We start from the raw sequence: 24,328 nt of genomic DNA, 5'->3' as shown, positions 1-24,328 counted from the left end.
CACCAGTCCCCTCCTCCTCCAGTAGACCGTCCCTCCTCTCACCAGTCCCCTCCTCCTCCCAGTAGACCGTCCCTCCTCTCACCAGTCCCCTCCTCCTCCCAGTAGACCGTCCCTCCTCTCACCAGTCCCCTCCTCCTCCCAGTAGACCGTCCCTCCTCTCACCAGTCCCCTCCTCCTCCCAGTAGACCGTCCCTCCTCTCACCAGTCCCCTCCTCCTCCCAGTAGACCGTCCCTCCTCTCACCAGTCCCCTCCTCCTCCCAGTTAGACCGTCCCTCCTCTCACCAGTCCCCTCCTCCTCCCAGTAGACCGTCCCTCCTCTCACCAGTCCCCTCCTCCTCCCAGTAGACCGTCCCCTCCTCTCACCAGTCCCCTCCTCCTCCCAGTAGACCGTCCCTCCTCTCACCAGTCCCCTCCTCCTCCCAGTAGACCGTCCCTCCTCTCACCAGTCCCCTCCTCCTCCCAGTAGACCGTCCCTCCTCTCACCAGTCCCCTCCTCCTCCCAGTAGACCGTCCCTCCTCTCACCAGTCCCCTCCTCCTCCCAGTAGACCGTCCCTCCTCTCACCAGTCCCCTCCTCTCCCAGTAGACCGTCCCTCCTCTCACCAGTCCCCTCCTCCTCCCAGTAGACCGTCCCTCCTCTCACCAGTCCCCTCCTCCTCCCAGTAGACCGTCCCTCCTCTCACCAGTCCCCTCCTCCTCCCAGTAGACCGTCCCTCCTCTCACCAGTCCCCTCCTCCTCCCAGTAGACCGTCCCTCCTCTCACCAGTCCCCTCCTCCTCCCAGTAGACCGTCCCTCCTCTCACCAGTCCCCTCCTCCTCCCAGTAGACCGTCCCTCCTCTCACCAGTCCCCTCCTCCTCCCAGTAGACCGTCCCTCCTCTCACCAGTCCCCTCCTCCTCCCAGTAGACCGTCCCTCCTCTCACCAGTCCCCTCCTCCTCCCAGTAGACCGTCCCTCCTCTCACCAGTCCCCTCCTCCTCCCAGTAGACCGTCCCTCCTCTCACCAGTCCCCTCCTCCTCCCAGTAGACCGTCCCTCCTCTCACCAGTCCCCTCCTCCTCCCAGTAGACCGTCCCTCCTCTCACCAGTCCCCTCCTCCTCCCAGTAGACCGTCCCTCCTCACCAGTCCCCTCCTCCTCCCAGTAACGAGCCGTCCTCCTCTCACCAGTCCCCTCCTCCTCCCAGTAGACCGTCCCTCCTCTCACCAGTCCCCTCCTCCTCCCAGTAGACCGTCCCTCCTCTCACCAGTCCCCTCCTCCTCCCAGTAGACCGTCCCTCCTCTCACCAGTCCCCTCCTCCTCCCAGTAGACCGTCCCTCCTCTCACCAGTCCCCTCCTCCTCCCAGTAGACCGTCCCTCCTCTCACCAGTCCCCTCCTCCTCCCAGTAGACCGTCCCTCCTCTCACCAGTCCCCTCCTCCTCCCAGTAGACCGTCCCTCCTCTCACCAGTCCCCTCCTCCTCCCAGTAGACCGTCCCTCCTCTCACCAGTCCCCTCCTCCTCCCAGTAGACCGTCCCTCCTCTCACCAGTCCCCTCCTCCTCCCAGTAGACCGTCCCTCCTCTCACCAGTCCCCTCCTCCTCCCAGTAGACCGTCCCTCCTCTCACCAGTCCCCTCCTCCTCCCAGTAGACCGTCCCTCCTCTCACCAGTCCCCTCCTCCTCCCAGTAGACCGTCCCTCCTCTCACCAGTCCCCTCCTCCTCCCAGTAGACCGTCCCTCCTCTCACCAGTCCCCTCCTCCTCCCAGTAGACCGTCCCTCCTCTCACCAGTCCCCTCCTCCTCCCAGTAGACCGTCCCTCCTCTCACCAGTCCCCTCCTCCTCCCAGTAGACCGTCCCTCCTCTCACCAGTCCCCCTCCTCCTCCCAGGTCCCCTCTCACCAGTCCCCTCCTCCTCCCAGTAGACCGTCCCTCCTCTCACCAGTCCCCCTCCTCCTCCCAGTAGACCGTCCCTCCTCTCACCAGTCCCCTCCTCCTCCCAGTAGACCGTCCCTCCTCTCACCCAGTCCCCTCCTCCTCCCAGTAGACCGTCCCTCCTCTCACCAGTCCCCTCCTCCTCCCAGTAGACCGTCCCTCCTCTCACCAGTCCCCTCCTCCTCCCAGTAGACCGTCCCTCCTCTCACCAGTCCCCTCCTCCTCCCAGTAGACCGTCCCTCCTCTCACCAGTCCCCTCCTCCTCCCAGTAGACCGTCCCTCCTCTCACCAGTCCCCTCCTCCTCCCAGTAGACCGTCCCTCCTCTCACCAGTCCCCTCCTCCTCCCAGTAGACCGTCCCTCCTCTCACCAGTCCCCTCCTCCTCCCAGTAGACCGTCCCTCCTCTCACCAGTCCCCTCCTCCTCCCAGTAGACCGTCCCTCCTCTCACCAGTCCCCTCCTCCTCCCAGTAGACCGTCCCTCCTCTCACCAGTCCCCTCCTCCTCCCAGTAGACCGTCCCTCCTCTCACCAGTCCCCTCCTCCTCCCAGTAGACCGTCCCTCCTCTCACCAGTCCCCTCCTCCTCCCAGTAGACCGTCCCTCCTCTCACCAGTCCCCTCCTCCTCCCAGTAGACCGTCCCTCCTCTCACCAGTCCCCTCCTCCTCCCAGTAGACCGTCCCTCCTCTCACCAGTCCCCTCCTCCTCCCAGTAGACCGTCCCTCCTCTCACCAGTCCCCTCCTCCTCCCAGTAGACCGTCCCTCCTCTCACCAGTCCCCTCCTCCTCCCAGTAGACCGTCCCTCCTCTCACCAGTCCCCTCCTCCTCCCAGTAGACCGTCCCTCCTCTCACCAGTCCCCTCCTCCTCCCAGTAGACCGTCCCTCCTCTCACCAGTCCCCTCCTCCTCCCAGTAGACCGTCCCTCCTCTCACCAGTCCCTCCTCCTCCCAGTAGACCGTCCCTCCTCTCACCAGTCCCCTCCTCCCTCCCAGTAGACCGTCCCTCCTCTCACCAGTCCCCTCCTCCTCCCAGTAGACCGTCCCTCCTCTCACCAGTCCCCTCCTCCTCCCAGTAGACCGTCCCTCCTCTCACCAGTCCCCTCCTCCTCCCAGTAGACCGTCCCTCCTCTCACCAGTCCCCTCCTCCTCCCAGTAGACCGTCCCTCCTCTCACCAGTCCCCTCCTCCTCCCAGTAGACCGTCCCTCCTCTCACCAGTCCCCTCCTCCTCCCAGTAGACCGTCCCTCCTCTCACCAGTCCCCTCCTCCTCCCAGTAGACCGTCCCTCCTCTCACCAGTCCCCTCCTCCTCCCAGTAGACCGTCCCTCCTCTCACCAGTCCCCTCCTCCTCCCAGTAGACCGTCCCTCCTCTCACCAGTCCCCTCCTCCTCCCAGTAGACCGTCCCTCCTCTCACCAGTCCCCTCCTCCTCCCAGTAGACCGTCCCTCCTCTCACCAGTCCCCTCCTCCTCCCAGTAGACCGTCCCTCCTCTCACCAGTCCCCTCCTCCTCCCAGTAGACCGTCCCTCCTCTCACCAGTCCCCCCTCCTCCTCCCAGTAGACCGTCCCTCCTCTCACCAGTCCCCCTCCTCCTCCCAGTAGACCGTCCCTCCTCTCACCAGTCCCCTCCTCCTCCCAGTAGACCGTCCCTCCTCTCACCAGTCCCTCCTCCTCCCAGTAGACCGTCCCTCCTCTCACCAGTCCCCTCCTCCTCCCAGTAGACCGTCCCTCCTCTCACCAGTCCCCTCCTCCTCCCAGTAGACCGTCCCTCCTCTCACCAGTCCCCTCCTCCTCCCAGTAGACCGTCCCTCCTCTCACCAGTCCCCTCCTCCTCCCAGTAGACCGTCCCTCCTCTCACCAGTCCCCTCCTCCTCCCAGTAGACCGTCCCTCCTCTCACCAGTCCCCTCCTCCTCCCAGTAGACCGTCCCTCCTCTCACCAGTCCCCTCCTCCTCCCAGTAGACCGTCCCTCCTCTCACCAGTCCCCTCCTCCTCCCAGTAGACCGTCCCTCCTCTCACCAGTCCCCTCCTCCTCCCAGTAGACCGTCCCTCCTCTCACCAGTCCCCTCCTCCTCCCAGTAGACCGTCCCTCCTCTCACCAGTCCCCTCCTCCTCCCAGTAGACCGTCCCTCCTCTCACCAGTCCCCTCCTCCTCCCAGTAGACCGTCCCTCCTCTCACCAGTCCCCTCCTCCTCCCAGTAGACCGTCCCTCCTCTCACCAGTCCCCTCCTCCTCCCAGTAGACCGTCCCTCCTCTCACCAGTCCCCTCCTCCTCCCAGTAGACCGTCCCTCCTCTCACCAGTCCCCTCCTCCTCCCAGTAGACCGTCCCTCCTCTCACCAGTCCCCTCCTCCTCCCAGTAGACCGTCCCTCCTCTCACCAGTCCCCTCCTCCTCCCAGTAGACCGTCCCTCCTCTCACCAGTCCCCTCCTCCTCCCAGTAGACCGTCCCTCCTCTCACCAGTCCCCTCCTCCTCCCAGTAGACCGTCCCTCCTCTCACCAGTCCCCTCCTCCTCCCAGTAGACCGTCCCTCCTCTCACCAGTCCCCTCCTCCTCCCAGTAGACCGTCCCTCCTCTCACCAGTCCCCTCCTCCTCCCAGTAGACCGTCCCTCCTCTCACCAGTCCCCTCCTCCTCCCAGTAGACCGTCCCTCCTCTCACCAGTCCCCTCCTCCTCCCAGTAGACCGTCCCTCCTCTCACCAGTCCCCTCCTCCTCCCAGTAGACCGTCCCTCCTCTCACCAGTCCCCTCCTCCTCCCAGTAGACCGTCCCTCCTCTCACCAGTCCCCTCCTCCTCCCAGTAGACCGTCCCTCCTCTCACCAGTCCCCTCCTCCTCCCAGTAGACCGTCCCTCCTCTCACCAGTCCCCTCCTCCTCCCAGTAGACCGTCCCTCCTCTCACCAGTCCCCTCCTCCTCCCAGTAGACCGTCCCTCCTCTCACCAGTCCCCTCCTCCTCCCAGTAGACCGTCCCTCCTCTCACCAGTCCCCTCCTCCTCCCAGTAGACCGTCCCTCCTCTCACCAGTCCCCTCCTCCTCCCAGTAGACCGTCCCTCCTCTCACCAGTCCCCTCCTCCTCCCAGTAGACCGTCCCTCCTCTCACCAGTCCCCTCCTCCTCCCAGTAGACCGTCCCTCCTCTCACCAGTCCCCTCCTCCTCCCAGTAGACCGTCCCTCCTCTCACCAGTCCCCTCCTCCTCCCAGTAGACCGTCCCTCCTCTCACCAGTCCCCTCCTCCTCCCAGTAGACCGTCCCTCCTCTCACCAGTCCCCTCCTCCTCCCAGTAGACCGTCCCTCCTCTCACCAGTCCCCTCCTCCTCCCAGTAGACCGTCCCTCCTCTCACCAGTCCCCTCCTCCTCCCAGTAGACCGTCCCTCCTCTCACCAGTCCCCTCCTCCTCCCAGTAGACCGTCCCTCCTCTCACCAGTCCCCTCCTCCTCCAGTAGACCGTCCCTCCTCTCACCAGTCCCCTCCTCCTCCCAGTAGACCGTCCCTCCTCTCACCAGTCCCCTCCTCCTCCCAGTAGACCGTCCCTCCTCTCACCAGTCCCCTCCTCCTCCCAGTAGACCGTCCCTCCTCTCACCAGTCCCTCCTCCTCCCAGTAGACCGTCCCTCCTCTCACCAGTCCCCTCCTCCTCCCAGTAGACCGTCCCTCCTCTCACCAGTCCCCTCCTCCTCCCAGTAGACCGTCCCTCCTCTCACCAGTCCCCTCCTCCTCCCAGTAGACCGTCCCTCCTCTCACCAGTCCCCTCCTCCTCCCAGTAGACCGTCCCTCCTCTCACCAGTCCCCTCCTCCTCCCAGTAGACCGTCCCTCCTCTCACCAGTCCCCTCCTCCTCCCAGTAGACCGTCCCTCCTCTCACCAGTCCCCTCCTCCTCCCAGTAGACCGTCCCTCCTCTCACCAGTCCCCTCCTCCTCCCAGTAGACCGTCCCTCCTCTCACCAGTCCCCTCCTCCTCCCAGTAGACCGTCCCTCCTCTCACCAGTCCCCTCCTCCTCCCAGTAGACCGTCCCTCCTCTCACCAGTCCCCTCCTCCTCCCAGTAGACCGTCCCTCCTCTCACCAGTCCCCTCCTCCTCCCAGTAGACCGTCCCTCCTCTCACCAGTCCCCTCCTCCTCCCAGTAGACCGTCCCTCCTCTCACCAGTCCCCTCCTCCTCCCAGTAGACCGTCCCTCCTCTCACCAGTCCCCTCCTCCTCCCAGTAGACCGTCCCTCCTCTCACCAGTCCCCTCCTCCTCCCAGTAGACCGTCCCTCCTCTCACCAGTCCCCTCCTCCTCCCAGTAGACCGTCCCTCCTCTCACCAGTCCCCTCCTCCTCCCAGTAGACCGTCCCTCCTCTCACCAGTCCCCTCCTCCTCCCAGTAGACCGTCCCTCCTCTCACCAGTCCCCTCCTCCTCCCAGTAGACCGTCCCTCCTCTCACCAGTCCCCTCCTCCTCCCAGTAGACCGTCCCTCCTCTCACCAGTCCCCTCCTCCTCCCAGTAGACCGTCCCTCCTCTCACCAGTCCCCTCCTCCTCCCAGTAGACCGTCCCTCCTCTCACCAGTCCCCTCCTCCTCCCAGTAGACCGTCCCTCCTCTCACCAGTCCCCTCCTCCTCCCAGTAGACCGTCCCTCCTCTCACCAGTCCCCTCCTCCTCCCAGTAGACCGTCCCTCCTCTCACCAGTCCCCTCCTCCTCCCAGTAGACCGTCCCTCCTCTCACCAGTCCCCTCCTCCTCCCAGTAGACCGTCCCTCCTCTCACCAGTCCCCTCCTCCTCCCAGTAGACCGTCCCTCCTCTCACCAGTCCCCTCCTCCTCCCAGTAGACCGTCCTCCTCTCACCAGTCCCCTCCTCCTCCCAGTAGACCGTCCTCCTCTCACCAGTCCCCTCCTCCTCCCAGTAGACCGTCCCTCCTCTCACCAGTCCCCTCCTCCCTCCCAGTAGACCGTCCCTCCTCTCACCAGTCCCCTCCTCCTCCCAGTAGACCGTCCCTCCTCTCACCAGTCCCCTCCTCCTCCCAGTAGACCGTCCCTCCTCTCACCAGTCCCCTCCTCCTCCCAGTAGACCGTCCCTCCTCTCACCAGTCCCCTCCTCCTCCCAGTAGACCGTCCCTCCTCTCACCAGTCCCCTCCTCCTCCCAGTAGACCGTCCCTCCTCTCACCAGTCCCCTCCTCCTCCCAGTAGACCGTCCCTCCTCTCACCAGTCCCCTCCTCCTCCCAGTAGACCGTCCCTCCTCTCACCAGTCCCCTCCCTCCTCCCAGTAGACCGTCCCTCCTCTCACCAGTCCCCTCCTCCTCCCAGTAGACCGTCCCTCCTCTCACCAGTCCCCTCCTCCTCCCAGTAGACCGTCCCTCCTCTCACCAGTCCCCTCCTCCTCCCAGTAGACCGTCCCTCCCTCTCACCAGTCCCTCCTCCTCCCAGTAGACCGTCCCTCCTCTCACCAGTCCCCTCCTCCTCCCAGTAGACCGTCCCTCCTCTCACCAGTCCCTCCTCCTCCCAGTAGACCGTCCCTCCTCTCACCAGTCCCCTCCTCCTCCCAGTAGACCGTCCCTCCTCTCACCAGTCCCCTCCTCCTCCCAGTAGACCGTCCCTCCTCTCACCAGTCCCCTCCTCCTCCCAGTAGACCGTCCCTCCTCTCACCAGTCCCCTCCTCCTCCCAGTAGACCGTCCCTCCTCTCACCAGTCCCCTCCTCCTCCCAGTAGACCGTCCCTCCTCTCACCAGTCCCCTCCCCCTCCCAGTAGACCGTCCCTCCTCTCACCAGTCCCCTCCTCCTCCCAGTAGACCGTCCCTCCTCTCACCAGTCCCCTCCTCCTCCCAGTAGACCGTCCCTCCTCTCACCAGTCCCCTCCTCCTCCCAGTAGACCGTCCCTCCTCTCACCAGTCCCCTCCTCCTCCCAGTAGACCGTCCCTCCTCTCACCAGTCCCCTCCTCCTCCCAGTAGACCGTCCCTCCTCTCACCAGTCCCCTCCTCCTCCCAGTAGACCGTCCCTCCTCTCACCAGTCCCCTCCTCCTCCCAGTAGACCGTCCCTCCTCTCACCAGTCCCCTCCTCCTCCCAGTAGACCGTCCCTCCTCTCACCAGTCCCCTCCTCCTCCCAGTAGACCGTCCCTCCTCTCACCAGTCCCCTCCTCCTCCCAGTAGACCGTCCCTCCTCTCACCAGTCCCCTCCTCCTCCCAGTAGACCGTCCCTCCTCTCACCAGTCCCCTCCTCCTCCCAGTAGACCGTCCCTCCTCTCACCAGTCCCCTCCCTCCTCCCAGTAGACCGTCCCTCCTCTCACCAGTCCCCTCCTCCTCCCAGTAGACCGTCCCTCCTCTCACCAGTCCCCTCCTCCTCCCAGTAGACCGTCCCTCCTCTCACCAGTCCCCTCCTCCTCCCAGTAGACCGTCCCTCCTCTCACCAGTCCCCTCCTCCCAGTAGACCGTCCCTCCTCTCACCAGTCCCCTCCTCCTCCCAGTAGACCGTCCCTCCTCTCACCAGTCCCCTCCTCCTCCCAGTAGACCGTCCCTCCTCTCACCAGTCCCCTCCTCCTCCCAGTAGACCGTCCCTCCTCTCACCAGTCCCCTCCTCCTCCCAGTAGACCGTCCCTCCTCTCACCAGTCCCCTCCTCCTCCCAGTAGACCGTCCCTCCTCTCACCAGTCCCCTCCTCCTCCCAGTAGACCGTCCCTCCTCTCACCAGTCCCCTCCTCCTCCCAGTAGACCGTCCCTCCTCTCACCAGTCCCCTCCTCCTCCCAGTAGACCGTCCCTCCTCTCACCAGTCCCCTCCTCCTCTCCCAGTAGACCGTCCCTCCTCTCACCAGTCCCCTCCTCCTCCCAGTAGACCGTCCCTCCTCTCACCAGTCCCCTCCTCCTCCCAGTAGACCGTCCCTCCTCTCACCAGTCCCCTCCTCCTCCCAGTAGACCGTCCCTCCTCTCACCAGTCCCCTCCTCCTCCCAGTAGACCGTCCCTCCTCTCACCAGTCCCCTCCTCCTCCCAGTAGACCGTCCCTCCTCTCACCAGTCCCCTCCTCCTCCAGTAGACCGTCCCTCCTCTCACCAGTCCCCTCCTCCTCCCAGTAGACCGTCCCTCCTCTCACCAGTCCCCTCCTCCTCCCAGTAGACCGTCCCTCCTCTCACCAGTCCCCTCCTCCTCCCAGTAGACCGTCCCTCCTCTCACCAGTCCCCTCCTCCTCCCAGTAGACCGTCCCTCCTCTCACCAGTCCCCTCCTCCTCCCAGTAGACCGTCCCTCCTCTCACCAGTCCCCTCCTCCTCCCAGTAGACCGTCCCTCCTCTCACCAGTCCCCTCCTCCTCCCAGTAGACCGTCCCTCCTCTCACCAGTCCCCTCCTCCTCCCAGTAGACCGTCCCTCCTCTCACCAGTCCCCTCCTCCTCCCAGTAGACCGTCCCTCCTCTCACCAGTCCCCTCCTCCTCCCAGTAGACCGTCCCTCCTCTCACCAGTCCCCTCCTCCTCCCAGTAGACCGTCCCTCCTCTCACCAGTCCCCTCCTCCTCCCAGTAGACCGTCCCTCCTCTCACCAGTCCCCTCCTCCTCCCAGTAGACCGTCCCTCCTCTCACCAGTCCCCTCCTCCTCCCAGTAGACCGTCCCTCCTCTCACCAGTCCCCTCCTCCTCCCAGTAGACCGTCCCTCCTCTCACCAGTCCCCTCCTCCTCCCAGTAGACCGTCCCTCCTCTCACCAGTCCCCTCCTCCTCCCAGTAGACCGTCCCTCCTCTCACCAGTCCCCTCCTCCTCCCAGTAGACCGTCCCTCCTCTCACCAGTCCCCTCCTCCTCCCAGTAGACCGTCCCTCCTCTCACCAGTCCCCTCCTCCTCCCAGTAGACCGTCCCTCCTCTCACCAGTCCCCTCCTCCTCCCAGTAGACCGTCCCTCCTCTCACCAGTCCCCTCCTCCTCCCAGTAGACCGTCCCTCCTCTCACCAGTCCCCTCCTCCTCCCAGTAGACCGTCCCTCCTCTCACCAGTCCCCTCCTCCTCCCAGTAGACCGTCCCTCCTCTCACCAGTCCCCTCCTCCTCCCAGTAGACCGTCCCTCCTCTCACCAGTCCCCTCCTCCTCCCAGTAGACCGTCCCTCCTCTCACCAGTCCCCTCCTCCTCCCAGTAGACGGTCCCTCCTCCTCCCAGTAGACGGTCCCTCCTCTCACCAGTCCCCTCCTCCTCCCAGTAGACGGTCCCTCCTCTCACCAGTCCCCTCCTCCTCCCAGTAGACGGTCCCTCCTCTCACCAGTCCCCTCCTCCTCCCAGTAGACGGTCCCTCCTCTCACCAGTCCCCTCCTCCTCCCAGTAGACGGTCCCTCCTCTCACCAGTCCCCTCCTCCTCCCAGTAGACCGTCCCTCCTCTCACCAGTCCCCTCCTCCTCCCAGTAGACGGTCCCTCCTCTCACCAGTCCCCTCCTCCTCCCAGTAGACGGTCCCTCCTCTCACCAGTCCCCTCCTCCTCCCAGTAGACGGTCCCTCCTCTCACCAGTCCCCTCCTCCTCCCAGTAGACGGTCCCTCCTCTCACCAGTCCCCTCCTCCTCCCAGTAGACGGTCCCTCCTCTCACCAGTCCCCTCCTCCTCCCAGTAGACGGTCCCTCCTCTCACCAGTCCCCTCCTCCTCCCAGTAGACGGTCCCTCCTCTCACCAGTCCCCTCCTCCTCCCAGTAGACGGTCCCTCCTCTCACCAGTCCCCTCCTCCTCCCAGTAGACGGTCCCTCCTCTCACCAGTCCCCTCCTCCTCCCAGTAGACGGTCCCTCCTCTCACCAGTCCCCTCCTCCTCCCAGTAGACGGTCCCTCCTCTCACCAGTCCCCTCCTCCTCCCAGTAGACGGTCCCTCCTCTCACCAGTCCCCTCCTCCTCCCAGTAGACGGTCCCTCCTCTCACCAGTCCCCTCCTCCTCCCAGTAGACGGTCCCTCTCACCAGTCCCCTCCTCCTCCCAGTAGACGGTCCCTCTCACTAGTCCCCCCTTCTCCCAGTACATGGTCCCTCTCACCAGTCCCCCCTCCTCCCAGTACATGGTCCCTCTCACCAGTCCCCCCTCCTCCCAGTACATGGCCCCTCTCACCAGTCCAGCAGCTGGTAGTGATCCCTGCTCTCATCAGGAGGCTGTATGCAGCTGCAGGAGGGGCAGAAGAGCTGGGGGCCGCTGACAGTGGACTGACAGCTCCAGCACAGGGTGCTGCCCGAGGAGACACTCAGGAGCCTGAGGGTCGCACTACATAAAGGGGCACTGCTACATAAAGACATGGCGGCGCGCTGGGACACAGGCCGGGGCGGTGCACAACGCACGGGGCAGCCCATTGCACGGACACTGGATACACCGGCACTAGGGGGAGCGGCGAACAGCCGGGGCACCACACCGCCAGTGCAGCACGCCCGCCAATGACTGGCACAGCGCCTCCACACTATAGGGCCTGCAAGCTCCATGGCTGAGGAGCACACAGGTGGGACCCGGAAGTGAAGCCCTCATCACCCGCTCCTTGTATAGCAGGCTGTGTCCTCGAATACCCCTGCTCGGTGTGTCTGGTGCGGGCTGAGCACGGAAACCACGCCCACTTATCAGTCACGAGGAAAACACACCAGAAGCGAAAGGTTACCGCCTATTTTGACGTCACGGCCGCTGATTGGCCGCCTATGCTTGACTCTGTATGGCGGCAAAAGAGGAGCGCTGAGTCTTCCTGTTTATGTGGCTGTTGTGCGGTAAGAGCGGGCCGCAGGGATGAAGGACGGGTCCACATACAGCGGGGGGAGGTGGGACCTGCGAAAGAGCAGAATGGGGGGGTTGCCGCGGTAGTGTGGATGGCGGAGGGAGCAGGACCGCGCAGCCCGCAGGTTACAGGGGATGAGCATACGGCTGATATCGGCCGGTCACCAGGTCGGAAGTGGCCTGTGTCTAGTTTATTTCCGCTGTTCATGCCGCCTGTGTTATCACTCCGCCATGTGGTCCCTGAGACAGGCCGCTGTAGTTCGTGCTATGGCCAGGTCATGATCTTACAAGGGGGCGTGTCTTGGCTGCTCTGCGTTATTACCCTGTGAGCCACGCCCCCTTGTAATGTTATCTCTAAATAAAAAGTCCCCTGTGTCTGGGACTGTACTGGGAATGTAATTAACGGACATACTGCAGCATACCTCCCAACTTTTGAAGAACAGATAGAGGGACAGATCATGCGCACATCCGCAGCAAATTTTGGCCATGCCACTGGCCACACCCCTATCCACGCCCATTTACCATTTCTTTCTCCCCTGGCAGGAGGAGTTATCTTAGGGGCACTGGTAATGAGGGGCATTCAGGAGACGGCCCTCAGACCCCAATCCTGGTATGCGTGCCCCCCCCTCTCAGACACCAATCCCGGTATGTGTGCCCCCCCCCCCTCAGACACCCATCCTGGTATGTGTGCCCCCCCCTCAGACACCAATCCTGGTATGTGTGCCCCCCCCCCTCAGACACCAATCCTGGTATGCCTGCCCCCCCCTCAGTTTCCAATCTTGGTATGCGTGGCCCCCCATCACTGCACACATGGAAAAAAATAAACACTTCTACTCACCTTCCTTCCTCCCCTCTGCTCCAGCTCTTCGTCCTGTCTATCAGTAGCTGATCTCAGCATCTGAGCAGCGCATGACATTACTGAGGTGAGCTGCCGGCATATTCACTCCTCTTCACACCGGGACTATGGGCGTGGAGAGGAGTGAATACTCATTCTCCTTAATAGCGTGCACTGTCAGCCGGAGCTGCTGCTCAGTGATCCTGTGTGCCTGCTACTAAAGAGAATGACGATTCACTCCTCTCCACACCTGTAATATGGGCGTGGAGAGGAGTGAATAGTCATTCTCCTTAATAACATGCACTGTCAGCTGCTGCTCAGTGATCCTCTGTGCCCGCTATTAGAGATAGTGAATATTAACTTTCGTTAGCAGCGGGTACACGTGGTAGTTGCAGCAGCCGGCTACTACCTGCGCCCCACCACCACCCTCCACAGCTGGGAGAACAGCTGAGATGTGACGGGACGTGGGATTGAGCCCACAAAGCGGGACAGGCCCGCCGAAAATGGGACGGTTGGGAGCAGCAGGATACTTGTGAGTGCACAGGCCGCAGTCCAGACACAGCCACGACCTGCGGCAATTAGCGCTCTATTGGGAGAGGTCACTCCTCTGTCAGGAGACTCCCAGCCGCTGCACAGATTAAGGCCACGTTCACACCATCAGCTTTTTGGGGGGGTTTTGTTATTGCAAATTTTGTGCTCCTATTAGCTAATGTCTTTGTTTACATGCCGTTTTAATGCTGCAGTTTTTGTCTCTTTTTGGTGTGTCATTTTTTAAATAAAGCTGCTTTGTTTTTGATACTTCCTGGTAGTTGGCTTTGACAAAACTTTATTGATAGTCATGTGAGGATTACATGTGTTATTTACCTCTGGATTTTTCTGATCCTAATGCAAGTCTATGGGGAAAATCTGCATGTAACACTCTACTGGGGGGAGTGGCTACTGGCTGTGGCTTGTGGCTCCTAACGTAAGAAAGGTTAAGGATCACTGGACTATGGTATGAAAGCCCTCTGGCCTGATCTGTCTGTTGAACTCCTTACCGACACATGCTGTACTGTTTCTGATATGTCAGTTCAGAAACAGAGCCCACATAACAGCCATTCATTGAGCAAAGGCCAGCCTGCACCTGCTAAATGCCGCTGTCAGTCTCTGGCGGCTGTGTGTACAGCATGCTAGCAGGGGGCGCTGTTCTAACAGCTCCTTGGTGCCCCTGTGACTGGGCGCCAATGGGTAAGACATGGCAGCTGGGGATCTGCTGCAGAACTTGTGCCTGTCATGATAGTACTCCTATGAACTCCAGAAGCAGTTCTGTGGTATTGCTATATATCAGATTATCACAGGGTCAAGTCCCCTAAGGGGGACTAACAAATGCAGAGAAAAGTGAAAAAAAATGTTTTTAAAAGTTCAAGTTACCCATCTTTTGAAAATAAACAAATAAAAAAAATACCCACGTGGTATCATTAAGTCCGATCAAGCAAAATATAAAATCACTTAACTTGATTGGTAAACGGTGTAATGAAGGAAAAAATCTAAACTCCAGAGTCATGTTTTTCCGCTGCCGAAACATTACTAAAAAATGTAGAGACGATCAAAGCATAACATCTACCCCAAAAGAAACACGGGCTTAGGGCTCGAAACCAAAGAAAAAGCCGTCGCACAACCCCATCAACCAAAATGTGAAAATGTTACAGGTCTCGGAAAATGGCGACACAAGGGAAGGTTTGTTTGTTTTTGTTTTCTTTTTCAACACTTACCAAGTACGCATGTTTTTTTTTTTTTATCTCTGTAATTGTACTGAACTGGAGAATCATTGCTGGGTGATTTTTTATCATATAGTGAACACTGTAAAAAGGGAAAAAACAACAACAAACAATTGGAATTGTGCTTTTTTTAACAATTTCCATGCACTAGGCATTTTCTCCTGTTTCCCAATACATCACATGATAAAATGAATGGTGTCATTCAAAAGTACAACTTGTTCTGCAAAAACGAGCCCTCGTATGGCTATAAGGCTGTGTGCCCAGATGCATTTTTTAAGCGTTTCCGCAGCGGCAAAAACGCTGCAGAAACGCTTAAAAAACGCATGGTAGAAGGTCTGCCATGTTCCCCAATGATAATCTGCATGTGTTGTGCACATGCTGCGGAAATTTCCGCTGCGGATTATCATTGCGGAAAAAAACGCAGCACTACCAATTATTTTGCGGAAGTGCTGCGTTTTCGCCGTCATTGACTTGCATTAGATCGCATGGATTACGCATCACTGTATATGTAGATGCGCATTCCAATGTACGGATGGTACCCGGGTCTAGAGGACAGGAGACTCCTCCGGACCCGGGTACCATAGAAAACTGTACAGAAGAAAAAAATGAAAAATAAATATATACTTACCTTCTGGCGGCCCCCGCTGCACTCGTCCTTTCATGCCGGAAGTTCGCGATGGACTGAAGGACCTGCGCTGACGTCATAGTCATGTGACGGGTCACGCGATGCTGACGTCAGCAGGTCCTTCAGTGTAACGCTGCCGGCAAGGGAGAACGGAGGGAAGCAAGACAGCGCGGGCCATCAGAGGGTAAGTATATATTTATTTTTTTACCATTCTTTTGGTCACAGTATATAAATCCATGCCGGTTGCATGGATTTATATAGTGTGACCAAGTTGACAAGCACTTTCCAAGTGATGCTAAAATCGCCTGGAAAGCGCTTGACAACCCGCATGCGGAAATGCATGTGAAGAAAGCTTCACTTCCGCTTGTCCCTGGCAGGAAAAACGCATGTACAATCCACATGTACAATCCGCATGCGTTTTATCTGCCAGGGAGATGCAGAAACGCTTAGGAAAAATCCTGAGCATTTCTGCATCATGGGCACATAGCCTAATAATAATCTTTTTATTTAGATAGCGCCAACATATTCTGCAGCGCTTTACAATTCAGACAATTTACAGACATTATCGCACTGTCCCCATTGGGGCTCACAATCTAGATTCCCTATCAGGATGTCTTTGGAGTGTGGGAGGAAACCGGAGAACCGGAGGAAACCCACGCAAACACGGGGAGAACATACAAACTCCTTGCAGATGTTTTCCTTGGTGGGGTTTGAACCCAGGACCCCAGCGCTGCAATGCTAACCACTGAGCAACCGTGCTGCCCTGTTGACGGACCAATAAAAACGTAATAGCTTTGGTGTCAAGAGCAGCTACTATTGGGGGAAACGCCCACGTAGAAATGTGTTAGATAGAGCCGCAGTGTGGAGATACATTTAGGTGTCGGTCAAGCACTTTTCCAAGTGATGCTAAAATCGTTTGGAAAAGCGCTTGATAACCCGCATGCGGAAATGCATGTGAAGAACGCTTCACATCCACATGTCCCTGGCGGGAAAAACACATGTAAAATCCGCATGTGTTTTTCCTGCCAGGGAGAAGCGGAAAAAATCTGCAGCATTTCTGCATCGTGGGCACTTAGCCTTAAAAAAACATTTATATTGTCCCTGTTTCCTATGCTAATGAGGGCTTTGTCTAGTCGATGGGGCTTTAGTTCCCCAGACTAGTCGGCCCTCTTTTCGTGTTATCGTGTTGGACAGCTCATCCAAATTATGTTATCACACCCACAGGGGCATGATGACATGAAAAGAGGGCTGACTGGTCTAGGGTATGAATATCCAAATGGCTATTGGCATAAAAACTGTTCTGCACCCCGGTTGTAAGGATTGGCCACCAATATCATAGTAGTGCACAGCTCTTTTAAACTTGCAATGTCCTTCATTAGAGGATTTGTCTTCCTTTCCTGATCTCCGAAGTCCTTTACTGCAACTGCAGAGATTCCCCTGTACTCTGCCTCCTGGGTAACCATGACTACTAGGAAGCCTCACTTTGCTGCTACTGTTGCAATAAATAGGAGTCTTGTAGCACAGAGGTGCTGCTGATACAGATGCCTAAGACACGGTGCACAGTGGGGAATAGTGAACAACGCATACAGCTGTATGGCCTATGGAGCCGTGTGCTCAGTGTATACATAGGGCTACATTTTTATCTATATTTCTGCCTAATTTCTGTTTCTTTTTATCTAGATCATTAATGAGACGACATGGGTGAGTCCCAACCATCGCAGCCTTCACAAGGCACCTCCAGCTCTTCCTCCAGCGCTCCGCACTCACAGAGCCAGTCATCCTCCTCCGGCTCTGGCACTTTGAGTTCTTTGGAAACTTTACCAACACAAGATCTTGCGTCAATACCGGAGGAAATGGATGTCAAGAGTTCACATGCGTGGGGTCGACTCTGGGCACTTGGAAAGGGGTTCATAAACCATGGCATGTATCTGTACTCCATAAATTGCTTTTGCATTTTAGTAAGTTATATTAGGGGTGCGCCACTGTATACGACTGTGCATTAGTATGTTTATGGGCAAAACGGAAATTAAATAGGTGGGAACCTTTTTTACATTCTGTTCCATCTCTGATTTTGACGTTAAGGCCACGATCACGTGTTCAGTATTTGTAAACCAAAACAATACCACTGTGGAAAATGGTACTGGTAAACCGAGCGTCTTACTCTTTGCACTATGAAGGGTGAAACATGAACTGACATCCGCAGTATAAATTGATGGCAATACTCCATCCGGAAAATCTGCAGCGTTTTCACCACATGGGAACGAGCCCTAAAATTGCTGACCAAGGTACACCCATGGGAAAGTAGACCTTTTTAATTGACATTATGAATTCATTCTTTTGGGTTAATATAAAAAATATGTATATCTTGATAAAATTTGCCAGGAAAATGTAGTCATACATTTCGAGGAGGCATAATAGAGTAAAACACAATGTAGAGTTGTAAGACGTCCCTGCATTATTGTTTAAAACTAACATCTTAGGAGAAGACAGGCCTTTTCTTTTTGGTTTATTTGCTCTGCTAAAACTGATGTTCAAATTGCTTAAAGGTGTATTTCAAAACTTGATGAGGGCTAGTTTACTGATCGATGGAGGTGTGACTTTTGGGACCCCCAAGCATTCTTGAGAGCAGGGCTCTGCTTAGCCCCACTATGAGTAGAACATAGGTATACATACTCAACCTCCCCTCCGTTCACAGTTTATAGCACTGCTGGAAACGGTTAAGTTCTGTATTATCCAGCTCCCCGCTTATGTTGGAGGAATGCCATACAGAATTTAAGGACGTATTTTGTTCTGTAAATCCCAAATATCTGTAATTTTCCCAAATATTTCTTTGCTCTGGACATAAAACCTATTACCACTGCCTATACTTAATTTATTTTGTTTTTCTTTGTTCTGCAGACTGTGTGAATGATGAATATATATTCGGAAGGAATAGACAATGTGACTATACGTTTGATAGGCCTGTAATAAACCAGACAGAGAGATTTAAAACCTACAGTAAAAATCACTTTCGGATTTTTAGGGTAAGTGTCCTATACTTCTCATGACCATCTGCTAAGCTACTAATCTATCAGGTATAGATGTGATCTCTAGTGACGCTTTAGGGTATGTGCAGATAACGGGGCAAATTCATCAAGTTCTTCAAAGCTTTTATGTCAGGAAACTGTTGTAAAAGCTTTGAAAAGTCACCGCTGCAGCTGGGTGTTGAGCAAAAACGTAGCGACTTTTGCCGTTTTCACACCAGGGACAACTAGCGCTATCAAAATGGGCTGTATGGGGCGTGGTCATGCCCACCCATCACATTTATTAAAAATAACGGTGTTTTGTACCCCAAAAATGATATGGCATGGCACAGATGACATTCGCCAAATTCATTAAGTGGAGTGCGCCTAAGAAAGGAATTCATCACCTTCTACTCCAGCACGCTCATGCTACGCCTGTCTTGTTGAACTTTTTCGGGGGAGGAGGCATACAAATCGGTCCGATCTCGGACCATAGTGTACAGAATGGCTGCGGCCCTCCACTCCCGAGTGTGGCTGCCTCATAGAAATATAAGAAGCTGTGATGCTTGGGTCAGGAGAGCTGCAGCCAGTCCGTGGATTGTGGTCTGATATTGGACCGATAGACATGGACGTCTACATGAGCCCTAAGAGTGTCAAATTGCAGTTAAATCTAATTGCTTATATATAATATTATGATATGGTATATTTCTACAGTCAGATCAGAGTCTGCAAACCAACAATTGTATTTTAACAGATAATTATTTTCTTGTGACTTTAGGACACCGGACCTGCTCCGTCCCCTGTGGCATATATAGAAGATCTGAGTAACAATGGAACATTTTTAAATGACACAAAAATTGGCCATGGGAAGAAGCTACCTTTAACAAATAATGCTGAAATTGCCATTTCTTTACCAACAAATAAAGGTACTAATGTAATAATACTAACCTGGTGGTTAGAGACAGGGGTGGACTAATTACTGTGGACTTTAGGAGCCTGTTGGACCAAGCCAGGAATTACTTTGAGATTTTATTGTCCGGCTACTAAAAATATCAAATAGACATCAATGCAAAGATGTCCTAAAAAGTCACCCGCTTGCAGCAAATTTCCCCATTTCTGCATTGTGTACCTTTGATTTATCCAGCCCTGGGCACAGCTATGTTTAAACCCGCACCCTGGGTAAAGCAGAGTTCAGAAGATCAAAGTGTGGACAGTAATGCACAGACTGGCTGCGGCTCAGGCCATACTTTGACGATGGTTCACACATGTCTGAATGAGGCCTAAAACTGAATCAATTCTTCCTAGTGCGGGGTCTTAGTATTTAGTGGGATATCTGAGTCGTCCACCTCTTCCTGCATTAGGGTAAGGCCAGTATGACATAGATGTAATATTGGCACACTTTTGCAACTAAGTTTCTTCCTTAAATCCTGATGCAATGTGATCCCTATGAACTATGTAGAGATGGTTTAATGGTACAGTATGTAACTGCCACAGAATCCACGGCAGAAATTAAAGACTGGCTGCAGGCTTTCCACTGCTCATATGCAGTTTAGCTGTGGGGCTGCCCACAAATTAGCCCCCATTGAATATACGTCACCCATTAAGAGCAAAAATACCTGAATGGGGTATATGCAGTTTTGAGGGTTTTTTTTTTGTCATGGCGCAAATTGCAAATCTACGGCAGCAAAATTTCCTACTGAAATTTGAGGGCAGGTCTTGATGCAGATTTATGCAGAAATCCAGTTATAACTGATGTGTGATCGTATCCTGATACAGTACCAATTTCAGCCGCAGTGTTCCATCAACCCTGTCAGATGCATTTTACATGCTTGGCAATATACCCTATGTACTAAATTTTTTTTAATTTATTTATTTTTTTTACAAATGTTGGCATATTTTTTTTACTGAATCGCCCCTTCGTTTTAAAATATTAAAATATTGTTGAGAGTGGGCACAGGACAGTGCAGTAAGTGCAGGCTTTATCAGGGGTGCTCCTATTAGCATAGGAATCACCAGTAAACTCCTGTAAGGCACATTAATACTTTATGCACATGAATTCTAATACTAACTGTTTGATATTTTTGGGGGTAAAATATGAAGAAATAAAAACCTTTTGCTTTTACGGAGCCTGAAGTATATGTACTAATGGCTGAGAAACTTGCATCTAAATTCTTATTCTTTATCGAAAATGTGTCACTAGTGGGCAGCAGAGGCCATAAGTGACAAAACTATTATCATCAGTCAATGTTCTAAATCTTTGTAATATCTTCTATTAGGTTATTTTGCTTTCTTGTCTCCCGAACGCCATTCTAAAAGTGTTGTACACACTGCCTTATTCATGCACTTGGAGTAGCTGATTTGAGCTGCAGGACTAGCAGATATCTGTATTCATGTGTAAGATTCTCTGCTCCCCTCCTTCATGATCAGACACTACTTATAAATTCTATAAATTCTCCCCCTGTCTGAGCATCGGGGAGGACAGAAGAGAAGCTCATACAGGTGTACGGATATCTGCTAGTTCTGCATGGACACAGACTCCGACTCCACAGCCCTGAAACAAAGAAGCAAAATAAGGTAATACAATATCTTACAAACACTGATTAAAATGATACCTTGGTTGATGAAATCAATCTTGTGGTTGATTAATCTGTATTTGTAGTTTTCAGTTAATGATATGCTCGTGCTTCAGGGCGGCCTGTGGGCTGGTCTTTATTTGGTGCTCTATTCTCATATTCATCCTTGTAGGCTTAAATGACAGTTCACTGATCCTTCAGTGGCATGCCTCCTATTTTAATTACTGCGATTGTGCAGTTCATATTGTAGTCTTTTAACAAAATAATTTAACTACAGCAAAATGGCACCAGTGGACACGTATGCTTGCTGATAGATGCTACTGCACAAGCACCATTTTGTTGCTTTCGCAGTAGCATCTAGCACTTTCTTGCGCAGTAGCATCTAGCACTTGCAGTAGCATCTAGCACTTGCTTGCGCAGTAGCATCTAGCACTTGCTTGCGCTGTAGCATCTAGCACTTGCAGTAGCATCTAGCACTTGCTTGCGCAGTAGCATCTAGCACTTGCTTGCGCTGTAGCATCTAGCACTTGCTTGCGCTGTAGCATCTAGCACTTGCTTGCGCAGTAGCATCTATAGCTGCCAAATTTCTTTTCCTCCAACAAAATGGCAGTGCATGCATAGTGGCATCTATTGGCAAGCGATAGCTGCTACTGCGCATGTGCGTCGGCCGGCGCCATTTTGCTGTGAAGCCAACAATATGACCTGCACAAGGGCAGTATTTAAAATAGGAGGCAGGTCACCGAAGGTTCAGTCACCAGTCATTTAAGCCTATAAGGATGAATATGAGAACAAGGCACCAATGAAATCCAACCCTCCACACAGGCCGCCCCTGAGCATGAGCATATCATTATCTTCAAACTGCAATCACAGATTAAACAACAACCACAGGATGGATTTCTTCAACCCAGGTATCATATTAATCAGTGTAACGGCGCTCACCTGACACTGCTTGTAGTTTACTTAGCAGTTTACTTAGTACAATCCTGATGACAGGTTCACTTTAAAGTGGATTTTTTTTTTCACTGGTTACAACGTTTGATGAAAGTATGTGTATACGTAGAGAAGAATAGAACTACAGTTCAGAGTATTGAGGTGCTTTCGTTGGTCTCGTTGGGTCTTGCGTCTGAATTTCCAGGATTAGGACGTAAGTGCCGACTGGCCCATAGACTATAATGGTGCCGATAAAGCTAACGTGCGCTCTGTCGTGCATCAATTTTGAGCGTTTATGCCTACTGGAGGCGTACATTCAGATGTAGTAGACTTCTGGGTCTCTGTCTCCAGTAGGCATACACACCCGAAAACTATGTACGACAGAGCGCACGTAGATTCTGTCAGCACTATTCTAGTATATGGCCCAGTACGCCTGAATCCTAACATAAGCCCTGACAGGACTGACAAATGGGTGCCAAAACTCAGTGTTAAGGAGCCCTAACAAGTTTGCCTCAACCAGACTTATTGAAATATTCCAGATGCAACAAAAACACTGCTTTTGTAATTCTTTTTCATTACGTGCAGAGTTTCGGGTCATTTTCTCTTGACCACAAACATTGCATGTAATGAATAAAAATTACAAAAGCGGTGTTTTTGTTGGATCTGGAATATTTCAATAAATCTGGTTGATGCAAACTATAGAGCGCTGTTCTATCCTCTACATATATGGATACATGGATGAGGGGTGGCCTGCTCACACAGAACATGCACCTCTATTCCAATTCGCCATAAAGGAATTTAGCTACATGAATTTATACCACAAATTTTTTGCATGAAAGGTTACACAGCCCTTTCGATGAACTTTAAAATGTCGCATTTTTGGTTTCAAGTAGTAGTAGGTTTTGTAATTAACTAGGGCATTGGAATACAATAATACAATTTTCTACCAATTATGCAGCATTTCAAAATGTGTCAAATGATTAAATTAGATAAAAATATCTAAAATAATGAAAATTACCTGCATTTTGTTGAGCCAGCCTAAAAAAATAAGAACTGAATAAAAAATACTGTAAATGCTATAATGAGGTTCAAGCATAAAAAATGGCTTAAACAAACTTTTCCTCCCAAAAAAGTGCCATAGTCTGTCCCCTCTTAAGTGTTCTTCATCTGTGTGTTTCTTTTCCTCCCCTTTTTCTGTGAGTCGTTATGAGGCACATGACATCTTTTAAACTCCTGAAGGGTGTGTATTGTTTTTCCCCTTTGATGTCTCCTGAGTGTTTTTTCAACGATTTTGGCCACCAGCAGACTTTTGGAGTGTTTTCCCATGGATTTTGTGACATGTGTTTATTTACTTTTTTTACTGTAGTTTTTTTCTTCTTCATTTGAATAATGAAGAAACCATTAACGTTTGTTTAACAAGTCGTCCTCTGTGCATCTCTTGAGCTTTTCCATTGACTTGTAAAGAACAGAGCATCATCTGAGTGGAGAACGCCAGAAGAATGGACATGTGATCTTGGGGTTCTTCTTTATCTCTCTCATCAAGGCTCTTCTCCCACGATTGCTCAGTTTGGCTGGACGGCCAGGTCTAGGAAGACTTCTGGTGGTCCCAAGCTTCTTCCATTTAAGGATTATGGAGGCCACTGTGCTCTTAGGAACCTTGAGTAATGCAGAAATTCTTTTGTAACCATGGCCAGATCTGTGCCTTGCCAAAATTCTGTCTCTGAGCTCCTTGGGCAGTTCCTTTGAGCTCATGATTCTCATTTGGTCTGACATGCACTGTGAGCTGTGAGGTCTTATATAGACAGGTGTGTGCCTTTCCAAATCAAGTCCTATCAGTTTAATTAAACACAGCTGGAGTCCAATGAAGGAGTAGAACCATCTCAAGGAGGATCACAAGGAAATGGACAGCATGTGACATAAATATGAGTGTTTTAGCAGAGGGTCTGAATACTTATGACCATGTGATATTTCAGTTTTTCTTTTTTAATAAATTAGCAAAAATTTCTACATTTGTTTTTTTTTCAGTCAAGATGGGGTGCAGAGTGTACTTTAATGAGAAAAAAATGAACTTTTTAGAATTTACCAAATGGCTGCAATGAAACAAAGAGTGAAAAATGTAAAGGGGTCTGAATACTTACCGTACCCACTGTAAATCTTGTTCATACTAGCACCATGAGTACCTGATGAGTGTGCTGGCATGGAGCCCTAATCCTGCCATGAAAATGAAGAAACTTCTAATGGGCTGTATTGTAAATCAATGGTGTTTATCGGTTGCCTTTCTTATGAATGGTAGAATGGATCGGGCACATAATCATGGCTTCCATCATAAATGGGTCCATGACTCCAGTGTAAATTGTCCTAAATGTCTGTCATTGACTTATAGTTCACGATTTCCCACGTAGTTATGTGGAATTCTTTTCAGTTTTTGTATTTACAGATCTGTTGGCAGATGATCAGTCCGTTCACCCAGCAGAGTTCAGAGAAAAGTATATTATGTCGAAAACTCTTGGAAGGTAGGTTGAATTTTTTTTATTCTTATTATTTTTATTTTTTTTTAAATGCAGTACTCAAGTACTGTATGTCATTCAAATCATAAACCTCCACAGTGTAGCGTGGAAACCAGTCATGTGGTTGACAGGAGCATTGTTTTATCTGTCTATTCCTGGGCCTTATAGGATGTCTCCTCCTGTAGGTATTGCAACTTTTATTAAAATATTCAGTAATTGCATATATCTTAATACCCAAAGAGCACCGCTGCGACTTTGTGGAAGGTTTCAAAGCGTCAGCAGTATGTGTTCGATTCACAGATATAACGGTATGTACATACCACATCTTTTTTCCTGGAAAAACATGGGAATCTGCCATGTTTTTTAAGAGGAAGACTCTATTCTGGCGTTTTGCAATTTTGAAGCACTTTTTTTTTCTTAATTGTTTTATTTTAAAGGTCCTTTCTTGACTTTTTTTTTCTACCATTTGTCCAACATATTCAGGGCATGTTTTTCTTCTGGCGTATTCCGTATTTTTTTTTAACCCCATACAACAA

General features: G+C 53.3%; 1 protein-coding gene across 2 annotated transcripts in view; it reads left to right on the top strand.

Annotated features, from left to right (window-relative positions):
* Positions 1–11,178: 11,178 nt before the first annotated feature.
* CHEK2 (checkpoint kinase 2) overlaps positions 11,179–24,328 on the top strand; it is a 49,125-nt gene continuing 35,975 nt past the window's right edge. The window contains exons 1-5 of one of the 2 annotated variants that reach the window (XM_073673229.1): positions 11,179–11,556; positions 16,461–16,700; positions 17,679–17,803; positions 18,561–18,708; positions 23,723–23,798. In XM_073673229.1, coding sequence (XP_073529330.1) covers positions 16,478–16,700; positions 17,679–17,803; positions 18,561–18,708; positions 23,723–23,798 — 572 coding nt within the window. In that variant the 5' untranslated portion in view covers positions 11,179–11,556; positions 16,461–16,477. Of the gene's footprint in view, positions 11,557–16,460; positions 16,701–17,678; positions 17,804–18,560; positions 18,709–23,707; positions 23,799–24,328 lie in introns of both variants that reach the window. The other variant, XM_073673223.1, reaches the window with a different exon arrangement.

Source organism: Phyllobates terribilis, unplaced genomic scaffold (assembly GCF_046119375.1).
Source record: "Phyllobates terribilis strain yellow unplaced genomic scaffold, ASM4611937v1 Scaffold_1__5_contigs__length_1240528914, whole genome shotgun sequence".
Taxonomy (NCBI): domain Eukaryota; kingdom Metazoa; phylum Chordata; class Amphibia; order Anura; family Dendrobatidae; genus Phyllobates; species Phyllobates terribilis.
This window is presented reverse-complemented; position numbering and strand designations above follow the sequence as displayed.